Consider the following 11,381-nt stretch of genomic DNA (forward strand, 5'->3'; position numbering starts at 1 on the left):
TATAAGAAACAGAACAATGCTTTCTTCACGAATGACCAAACAGCTCAAAGAACTCCACTGGAGTGGTGCAACTATAAATGCCGAAATTATACAATGTGGTATGACCATCAATCAATATGATGATGTTTCTCAACTCTACGCCTATAGAAACAAATACTTGAATAGAGAGACAATGACGCAAGACACAATGCTGTACACTGAAAACTTGTAGCGGCAACAACTACAAAGCTTGCCGCCACGGAATACTCGTATGTGTCTGATGAAAAATTATCTACCTAATACTGGTTGTCCTATATTTTAGCCAAAACCAGTCGGTGCTTTCAGAGAGACAAGTTGTGACGCAGATCGAAGCGGACTAACCGCTGAAAGGCGCATGTGACAGAAGCTTCTTCAATGTTTCATATGTCATGAAAACAATGCCCACACTCGGAACAACCTTGTAGTATTCTGGCATGATTCCTCTATATAAACCACGCATCCCTTCAGTACGGATTATTTGTCGAAATATTCCAAACAATCCAGTATTATACACTCGGGCACGACCAGCAACCCCTTCCAGTTGCTTTCTTCTCCTCACAAGGTCCAGTGGAAATGTTGCTGCAATGAACAAGAACATAGAAAAATACATCATGCATTGTTACTCATCGAACAGTAAATTCATTCCTTTTATATTTCAAAGCCAACATCTCACACAAGAAAACTATTTTACTAACAATGAAATGATAGGCAGTATTTACAGCCATTCACCAATAAATTCTCCATGATAAGGTGATTGAAGGTGCATCTTATTTGAGTATTTACATAGATCAGAGTTAGTGTTCTAAATTCGGCCTAGACGTTGCCCCGTCCAACCACACCAAAAAAGTGCTAGTTGGACAGCCTAGGCGGCCCTAGGCGCGGACTAATCGGTCTATTCGTCCCAGGCGCCGCAGATGATTAGGGCTTCTAGCAAGTTTTTTGGGCATTTAATTTAAATTAAAAGTCCAATTAAAAAAATGAAAGGCAATTTTTTTATACCTAAACCAAAATCCAACAAGAAAAGCGATTTATTGGCTTGTTCTAACACACCAAACTTCATCTTCGCCGACGCTATAGAGTGAGAGAACTTTACGAGGAAGATCACAATAATGATACTAAGTTTGCGTCCGATGAAAAACAAATTGAAAATTTTGTGAAGAAGTTTAATAAGTTTGTGATATTCTATTAGTTGTGTAATTTTGAACGTATTTTAAATTTGAAGTTATTGTGTTGTAGTTATAACATGTGATTTATTATGTTGATGGCGTGGAATCCGCCTAGGAGCGCCTAGAACCTGCCTAGATGGCCTAGGTGCTAGTCTGGCGCTCGACAAGTGCCTAGTGAATATTAGAACCTTGTCATTGAGTATGTAACTAAATCTACTTTTTAGAGGGGAAAAATATATCGAGTATGAACTAAATTTGCTTTTTAGAGCGGAAAAAGGATACTTAAATAGCAAATTGAATTTCAAAATTGCTCCAGAGACCAGAGTGTTTAAGAAAATCCAAATAGTTATCACTTGACAGTGAATACTACTATAATTGCATACATGTTACTTCAAACTGTTAAATCAAATATAATATTACACTGCATGAAACACCAAATGGTCAGTCCATACAAGAGTAACAAACGGCCATATAATGTAGAAAACAAAGATAACTTCAATGTTGCAAACTAGATCGTGTAAATAAATATACAAAATCACAGATACCTCACCTGTTGATGATGCAATGCCAGAAAGACTGCCACAAGCAAGGCTGACCAAAATTATGGAATCGTCGGGCCTATCGAAAATCAAAGTTTCATAAGTAAAATTTAAAAAAATGTGTATGAAACATGCCAACAAAACACACTCCATTTTACACTCCCACAGATATTACTTTCTTTTACCTTAAGGAATGCCAATGAGATCTCAAACTCTCATAAACTGAAAAGCTTATAGCTATACTGGGTCCAACACCCTGTAGTAACAAGAAGGAAAAAGAAATGAACATGGAATTATCAAAAAGCGTCTTGGAAAAAACAATTGTACATAAGTTTAAAAAAAACCAATAAATATTCAAAACATACCAATAATGTTGCTCCCATTCCCTTGTACAGACCAAAAAAGCCTTCATCTCTGCATATGGTATTGAGTGCATGTCTTATTCCCTGATAGTATATGGCATTCCTCTGCCAATTCCCAGATGATATTAGACAAGACTCCATAAAAGTAATCACAACAAATAGATCGACAGAGAATGGACAAAATGGGACATGGAATGTACTGCTTCAACCCTTCACCCACCCCTCGTCACGTAAAAAAGAGCAATCACATAAGAGATATGGTGCCAAACCAGTAAAGAACAAATCACTAGTACACCAAAATCCACCACACGTCAACTAGCACACTTGCCGATTGTTGAAAACTAAAATGCATTTTTCATTCATCGTTTCACTCAGTGACACAGGTGATGGTCTCATTTGTTGTTTGGTAACTTCTTATTAATATTTTTTATATTATTCTGGATAGTAGGAAGGGATGGGGACCACAAAAACTTCACGCACAGACAGAAGCAACAGAAAAGTTTGTCACCTTAGTCAAAACCACATAACTGGAAATGAATTAGCCACAACAACACTAAGTGATCCCTAACAACTAGTAACTGTAAAATTTTTTTTGTACCTGTGCCGCGAGCCTTGTTCTTACAAGATCCAACGGATAAGTGGCAGATGCAGCTGTTATTCCAGCCAAACCACCACCAACAAAATGCACAAAAATATCTGAACTTGCATTTTTTTCCCCATGTCTATCGAGGCCGGGAATGGATTTCAAGATCTGCAAAATATCTAACTAGAGTGAAAAAAGTTGCGTGAATAGCCGCATAATCAGTCAATTATATCATTTAACCGTATCAAAACTGCAGTGAACATCTCATAATTACTCACTCTCTTGTACTGCTCGTAGGCATAAAAATTGACTGCAGTGTAAGGAAGCCGGTGAGCAATTGTAACCAAATTCCCCTTCCAAAAGGCCCTAAATCCTTCTTCATTAACAATCCGTATCGCTTCTCGCCATATGCAAGGCTTACTCATCACTGCAACATCTGAGTACATACCTTGCACCTTAAAAGGAAAAAAAATTACATGAAAAGGAAAAAAGGAAGTTAAAGATAACAAACAATGAAATTGCTTGTGCAATCACTAAAACATCAACAGGGGCTAGAATTCACTATTTCTAGCCTTTTATACAAAAGAAGAGCTCAAATAAGTTTCACAGAGAAATCAGAATTCAAGCAAAGTCAAAACACATTTACAGAGTTTGGAAAGCGTAATTAACATATCTGACATTGTATGGGAACAAATTTAGCATCGAATTCAAGCAACAAAAGAGGTTTAGATTTCTTCAATACAAAAATGCAACACCGATTTCTCCATGCTACCCGAAAGTCAAAAAGCCCGCGTGACCATTCAATTTAGTTCATTTTCGTTGACAAACAGATAAATCTTCCTTATATTTTCAACAATGAAATTCGGGGTTCAGATAAAAGATAAAAATCAGAAATTTAACAGAATAAACTAGCAAATAAACCTGAAACAGAATCGTGAGACGGGCTAGAGGAGCAGTACAGGTCTTGCTGAAAGCTCCCGCGATTCCACCGGCGAGAAGCTGCTGCACCGTTCCAATCTGTGGTATAGGCTGCTGTTGCGGCTTCGGAGGAGGTTGCGGAGTCGGTGCCCTCGAGTGGTGGCATTGAAGAAATTCCCTCGTGGCAGAACCGCCGTCCATCCCCACTCTAGCTTCCATCTTTTCTCAATAAATCAACTACTAAACCAAAATCAAGATCACAGAAATCGAATTCTGTCAATCTTACTGAGAAGTGAGAACCATGCGGTATCGGAGTGTTGTTGGAGATTTTTCAGCGGAGATCAGTGGAGAAAAAACCCCTAAGCAAAAACCCTAATTGGAAGGTTTTGTTTGAATTGACCAACGAATATTACTTGGAATATAACTTACTTGCCAAGCATAGTTTGAACGGGTAGAAAACGGGGCGGTCTTTTTCGTTTTTCATGATTATAATTTTTTTAAAATAAAAAAAGAAGGGGGAAACAAAATAGACATTGGGCTTTTACATGGCCCAAATCATTTGATAGGCCCAATAAAACAACACAAATGAATGTCCAAAGCAACTTCCTCCATCTTTAGGTATAACTAATCAATTATTACAAATTATCTAGATTCCTTATGATTTAGTTAAAGATTATCATTTTATCACATAGAAATAGCATTAGCCAAATTATGCTTGTGCATTAAAGGTGGTTTTTGGTTGCTGGGCTGGAAAGTGGCAGCATCTGATTATGTTATGACGCCTAATCGTGGGCCACTCAACTTTCACGCCAATCACCCATGCTACATATTTTCAAGTATCACATGTTTGAGTCGATAAAATAAATAAATATATGATCAATAGTGAAGAGTTTGCTTCTAATTATCTATATTTTCTCGGAAGTGTATGTTGCACTTGATTTTTCAAGTACGATTAATATGATTAACATGCTTTAGAAACTATTGTATTAACTCGAAATTTATCGAGTACATCTCAAAAGTTAGCAATGATGGTTCCATCACCATTAAAAAAAACAATATAAGTTGTATATTAAATATGGATTTTTATCTTTTTATCTATATATTTCACATTTTTATGTGATAGTCGGTTTAGTTAAGTTGATGAAATTGTATAAATAAATAATGTTATGATTATTAAAATATTTGAGTAGAATGTTGAATGGTGTTGAATAAATAGTAACATAGTTGATTTGATCGATTAAATTTGGGATAAGTTAAATATTACAATTTTGTAATTTTTCAATAATTAATTAATATGAATTTAAAAATGTATAAATGACATTATTAGAATTTTACTTCAATAATTTGATTAATGTAGATAAATAATTAATTATTTGATTATGTATTGTAATTGAAAGTGTCTAATATGAGTACGGGGTAAATCCAATGACCCCTCTTGCTAAGAAAACATTAAACACCCTCCCAAAACCCGATAATACAATTCAGGTTGGACTCGCAAAACCGTTAAGTATTAAAATCATTCTAATTATAACAAATATACAATAAAAAGAAGTCTAAATCCGGTCAACGGTTTAGAAGCGGGTCGAGACATGTTACGAGTTTTAATGGATGACTTGATAGGATCAATAACCAAATTCAATCGAATGCTTGGTTAATATTATATATATTGATTATTTATTTTACATCGATTAAATCTAAAGATGACAATAAGATGCAACATAAATACAATTTTTGTTAGGATCGTAATATTTTTAGAGGTGTCAATATACACTTCCCGAAATACCTCAAAAATTGTAATGGGCTAGCAACAACAAAAGTTATCTTAATCGTGTTGAGAACAACAAGCTATAAAATCTCTTAATATGCGGAAATAAGCTCACTAAACTCGATTGAACTTGTATAAATTAGCACGGCTACCGTCAACTGACATACATATCAAGTAGGTGAAGATTGCAAACAATTTTTTCCTAATAACTCAAATAATAGAAATACCCATAAATATTAAAATTTAATATATGTTAATGTGTTTTCCTTGTCCAATGAAGCAAATAAATTTTTATTTTTATTATTTGATTATATTTTAAAATGAGAAAATACCACTATTTGAAATAATAAATTCATCAACTTGCAAACATGTTATTTTTAATATTATAGGTAACAATAAACTGAATAAAAAAAAGGCAATATTCAATAATAATAATATGAAATTTAGCAATAATAGCAGTAAACCATAAATTTGACAAGGAGGAAAATGAAAGATCCATGTTAAATTTAATTATAATTTATTTACAAACATCGTAAAAAATAAATTTTGCTCAATTATATTTTTTTATGTTGATAGATAGGTTTAACTTGAATTTTAAACAACCTTATTTGACATTCAAATTTTTAACAAAGTAAAAAAAAAAACTATAATTTATTTTCATCTCTCTCAGTTTTTTATCTCACATATTGTTGTTTTTTTTAAATAATATACATTTTTTTTTATCAATTTCAAAAATATATTTTTTTATGTTAATAAATCGATTTTATTCCATTTGATTTGACTTTTAAATTTAATACTCATATTGTGTATAATGTTTTAAGTATATGATATATATGTATATGTATGTGAGTTATATTTCTAATCGATAAATTTATATTTCTCGTACGTAAATAATATTAGATTAATCGATTTGTATACTGATTTTGCTAATATCATTATAATCATGCATGAGTGCATATACTAATACCACTTTAATTCAATATTATATTTCCAAAAATACTCTAATATATTCTCATCTAAAATATATTCACCTTATGAAAAAAATTACTAAATTTCGAGTTGGATAAATATGCCAAATAAATTCTTGCCTAAGTTTCTGAAAAAATAAGGATCTTCAATATAATATATCATGCCGCCTTGTGTACAGAAAATCGTAGGGTTTGAAGATTGCGGGATTTTCACAGAAATAATCTTATGGACTCGATTCATTTTGACAACTCCACCTATGCAGGAGAAGGCCATTTATATCATGACAGCTGATATTTTTAGTGTTATTTTTTGAATTGTAGCTGTTATTTATAGTAAAATAATAATTCAAAAGATGTTCAAAAAAATAGTTAAAAAGGTAAAAAAAAATAATAATAATAAAATTATTGTACGTATGAAGAAATATGTATGCAATAATTATGAATGAAGAAAATAAAAATGGAACCTTGGGTGCATCGAACGTCGCTAAATTCCGGGGGGATTTTTGGAAAGGGGAAGCAAAAGATACTGATGAGCAGTAAGACTGAGACTCTTTAAATTCCGCAGAGCTAACCCCACCCCACCCCCACCCCTTCTGGTCTTGCTTTTAGACTCGCCAGTAATAATTATTCACTGACTGTCAATTAATATTTTTACTGTACGATTGAGAGAAAATGGCGTGTATATGACGACAATTCCAAACGAAAATGGATTTGGACAGATGCCCGAAAACACCGCACCTGCAATTTTATAATTTTTTACAGAAATTATAAGCTTATCATTTTATTTCATATATTAATTTTTTAAATTAATCTCATACTATATTATCTTGTATAAATATAAAACTTAAATTAAATCAGCGACTAAAAATAAGGTAACCAAGATTTAGTGTCAGCAAAGTAGACTTACTGACACAACACGTGGACATAATAAAACTAAAAAATTTATCTTCCATCGTATCATTATTTATTAATAAATAATAATAATGATGATGAATGATCCCATTATCGAATCCTGGTACTAAAAATTAATTTAATACAAATTAGGATTATAATATAAATTAAAAAAATTTAATTATAATGTTCAATTATTCCGCAGCCTTATTTATTAGGACCAGTACTTGGTCACGTCAAATGACAATGATTTAAAAATATAAAGAAAATAATGGAATGAAGCTCGTCTTATGTTACATGTTTTGGAGTATGTTTATATTTTATTGCAACTTAATTTCAAAAGGCAAACACATCGTAGACATTGCCACATGTGAGTTATGCGATTGAAATTATTAAAATAATAAAGATTCAATTATAAAATCAGATTACGATAATATCAGCTTTATTAACATGTTTTGCATGCAATTTATAATAAAATTTGAATCTAAAAATAAAATTGATGTTATTCACATTTCAAAAATTTATTATTATGATTTATTTGGATATACAATTCTCAATTCCAAAGAATAGAATAATAATAATAATAATAATAATAATAATAATAATAAATAAATAAATAAATAAATTTATGTAGGAAGGAGCTATTTCTTTCAATCAATCATTTCAAGTTATCAATAGAAAAGTATGAACCTCGAAAGAAGTGATACGCTAGAAAGCTACTATTTGTTTGGCGGATACAAGAAAGTGTAGGCAACCCAAAACTCACCTCTACGGCTCTGCGGACAAGTTATCGCACGTCATTAAATTATCTCGTTATAATTTTTTTATTAAAAAATACAAGATTTTAATATAATAATTTCAGACATTTATATAAACGTGAAATTGGCCTTCAGTCCTCAGCCGTCGATTTTTTTTGTTCAGTCACTGGGTACTTTTTTAGTAGCACATTTCCACATGAAGTGTACCACATTTCCACATGAAGTGTACCACATTTTGTATGACATAGTACCACAATTTTGTGGGTAGGAAGTGAACCCTAAGAAATATTTTGATTGGAGATTTTTCACCAACTTCCCCTATATAAATTCACCTACAATTAATACTTTTATATAATTGTAATGCCCGATATTTAATCACTGTAATCATACGTTGATTAATTGACAGAATTAAGATTTCAGGAGCCAGAGTAGGAACTTAAGTGGAGAAGCCGGGCGTCGGTGCATTATAAATTAAGATGTTGGACAAAACATCTGGCGCCCGAGCGGTAGAATATTACCGCCCGAGCGCCAGTGGATAACAATGGAAGGCTCGGACAGAAAGTGCCGCGCCCGAGCGATAAATTTCAACCGCCCGAGCGCTGACAGAAATGTGTGGAGAGTGAGCCACGTAACTTAACCATGCATGCTATATATATATATATATAGTTATTTCTCAGAAATGAGAATCGAGAAAAGTTTCAGAGAAAGCTTTTGAAATCCTTACGCCTTTTTATTTCGATCCGTCCGTCTAATTTTGAATCTGACTTCAGTACTATGTTCCTATCGACGTAGACTACAACTGAACGTAAGTTTTGCTACGTTTTGATATGATTTGAAATTATGGTATTGTCAGAATCTGATATGATTCATATATGATGTTCTTGGCATGTTAGACATCGTATAATCGAAACCGGAGTGAAGAACATATACCATATGAAATTGTTATGAATTTTGGAGTTGATTTGATATCAGAATTGATTTGTTATCGATTATGAGGTGTTGGGATTGATATCTGATTGATATGGTATTGCTGGGTACATTGAGATTATGACGTTATGCTGTTAAAACGGAATTTGATCGAATTCTGATTATATCCAGTATTGATTGAGTGGTGTATTGATACCGTACTCTTGATATTGTTATTGCCAGATTGATATTGACAGGCTTTGAATCAGAGACTTCGACATAGTCAGAGTAACAGAGCGAAAGGTATAAATTAATGTTGAGTTGGGATTGCACAACTCGAGTGACGTTTGACTCGAGTTTCCCTAAATCACATACTTTAGTTTATTGCATTGATATTTGCAATTTATGAGAATTGATGTGTGTGATCTATTGATTCATAGACAATGTATGTATTGAGTTATAGGCTGATTCGCCTAGTCTTTGGCTGATTCGCCTATTCTTCGGCTGATTCGCTGAGTCCTTGGGCTGATTCGCTTATTCTATTGGCTGATTCGCTTATTCTGTTGGCTGATTCGCCCAGATACTGGATATACGCATTATATCGATGTCGTTTAGGGTTGATTCATTCCTATCAACTGAGATTCGATATATTTGTCGATATCCAGACCCCGGGATCCCTAGATTAGGAATGAGTCGAGTCTGAGATGACGCGTCGATTGAGTCGAGTCTGAGATGACTAGTTGATTTACAGTTTTATATCATTCATGTTTGTTGATTTGCTACATGTTAATGATAGCGGTTATATGCTTTTATATATGTTTTTATATGATTGCATGTTTACATTGTTTATACTAGGATGTATTTCTCACCGGAGTTTTCGGCTGTTGTCTTGTCTGTCTGTATGTGTGCATGACAACAGGTAGGGCTGGATCAGGGTCAAGAAGAGGATGAGAGAAGACAGTTAGCGTGGAGATTCGGACTTAGGAGTATATCTATTACATCACATGAGATGTAGTGAAGAGACGGTAGTTATTATGATTTACTGTTGTATAGGACTTGTACTTAGATCTGGATAGTGATCTTGTAAATAAGATAAGACTTATTTCATATGCTGCGTACTCTCGTAATTTTAAAAAAAAATTTAGACCCTATTTATTATAATTGATTAATTATTCACAGAAAGTAATTAAAAATTGAATTAAGATCGGGTCTCACAACAATTTTGTCAAGGTCAGACAGATTTATAATCACAGACTTTGATGTTACAATATACTTTTTAATAAACTAAAAATACGCATCTTACAAAATATTAATAAAAAATCATTTTTTTAAAATTTATTGTAATATCTAGATTTTTTATACAAAACATATTTTATATATATGCAAGTATCATACACAGTGCGTATTAATAATTCGAAACCACATCAAAGAATCCGTACCAATAATCAATAGAAATGAATGGCGGGTTTTCATTTCTTTGATATCACCTGCAGTAATTAATTGTCTGCGATATTATTAAATTATTAATCTGATTTCAATAGTTGAAATTATATGTAGTTTTTTTTTTGTCATGATCTCAAATATTTTTATACCTGATACCAGTCAATAATATTTATATTTATAATAATAATTAATATTTTTGAATAATTTATATAAAAAATATGTCTGATAAAATTGATTTGGGAGATCGTATCATTAAATTTTCTGTGTTCGATAATTCGAGACTACTGTAATTGGAAATGAATTTCGTAATCACAAAAACATATTTTTTTTTTCCTCAAAATTATAAGTTCAAGATTGAAATAAATGTTGCACTATAGTTTTCAATATGATAGCTTAAAAAATGTCAACATTCTACCCTGGTCGAACAGGAAATAATATTATTACGTGCCAAAATCGGCACATTTGAAATATAATATTTATCATAGAAATAAATAAATATATATATTAAGTACCCCATACCCAATCTATTAGACTTAAGTGTGATTTGATATGAAGGAAAAAAAATACTATGCAAGTGTATAATCATTTATAGAAAACTTATTGCCAGAGGTTAACAATTCTTTTTGCTAAAGTACCTTTCTTTTCCAAATTGTTAAAATCAAACAAACTATAAAAATTATTTTATATTCGTTCTGATTTTATAAAAAATTAATGTTAGAGCATTCTAAAATCGTGTAAACTATATTAAATGTTAATTTTAGTCAGTAAATAGATAGAAATAATACATGTGTATTTTTTTATACCATGATCAACATTAAGAATTAGTCATTTTTAAAGAATTAAATCATAGTATTTTTTTATAAAAAAAATAAATAGAAGAGCATTAATTTAATTTTAACATGAGTGAGTGAAATGCAGACATTAATACACACCCACCACTCTCCCCCCACCACTCTCACACGCTGAGTCTCGGATACAAAGATACAGTACTTTCACTATTCAACGTCGGAACTGTGTGGATTTTGTCTGCTAATAAACCAGAGACATAGATAGATTGATCAAGT

General features: G+C 32.1%; 1 protein-coding gene across 2 annotated transcripts; it reads right to left on the bottom strand.

The window, feature by feature from the left end:
* On the bottom strand, positions 1-4,019 carry LOC140969093 (uncharacterized). 2 transcript variants are annotated; one of them, XM_073430314.1, is made up of 7 exons: positions 3,590-4,019; positions 2,947-3,123; positions 2,684-2,851; positions 2,089-2,190; positions 1,909-1,979; positions 1,735-1,802; positions 1-597 (listed from the first exon to the last, which is right to left on the bottom strand). In XM_073430314.1, the coding sequence occupies exons 1-7, from the start codon at positions 3,803-3,805 to the stop codon at positions 356-358; spliced, it is 1,044 nt and encodes a 347-aa protein (XP_073286415.1). In that variant the 5' UTR covers positions 3,806-4,019; the 3' UTR covers positions 1-355. The 2 variants fall into 2 exon arrangements, with proteins under 2 accessions (XP_073286415.1, XP_073286416.1); XM_073430315.1 differs by having other exon boundaries at positions 2,684-2,836; positions 3,590-4,016.
* Positions 4,020-11,381: the final 7,362 nt, after the last annotated feature.

This window comes from Primulina huaijiensis, unplaced genomic scaffold (assembly GCF_012295235.1).
Source record: "Primulina huaijiensis isolate GDHJ02 unplaced genomic scaffold, ASM1229523v2 scaffold40231, whole genome shotgun sequence".
NCBI classification, from domain to species: Eukaryota; Viridiplantae; Streptophyta; class Magnoliopsida; order Lamiales; family Gesneriaceae; genus Primulina; species Primulina huaijiensis.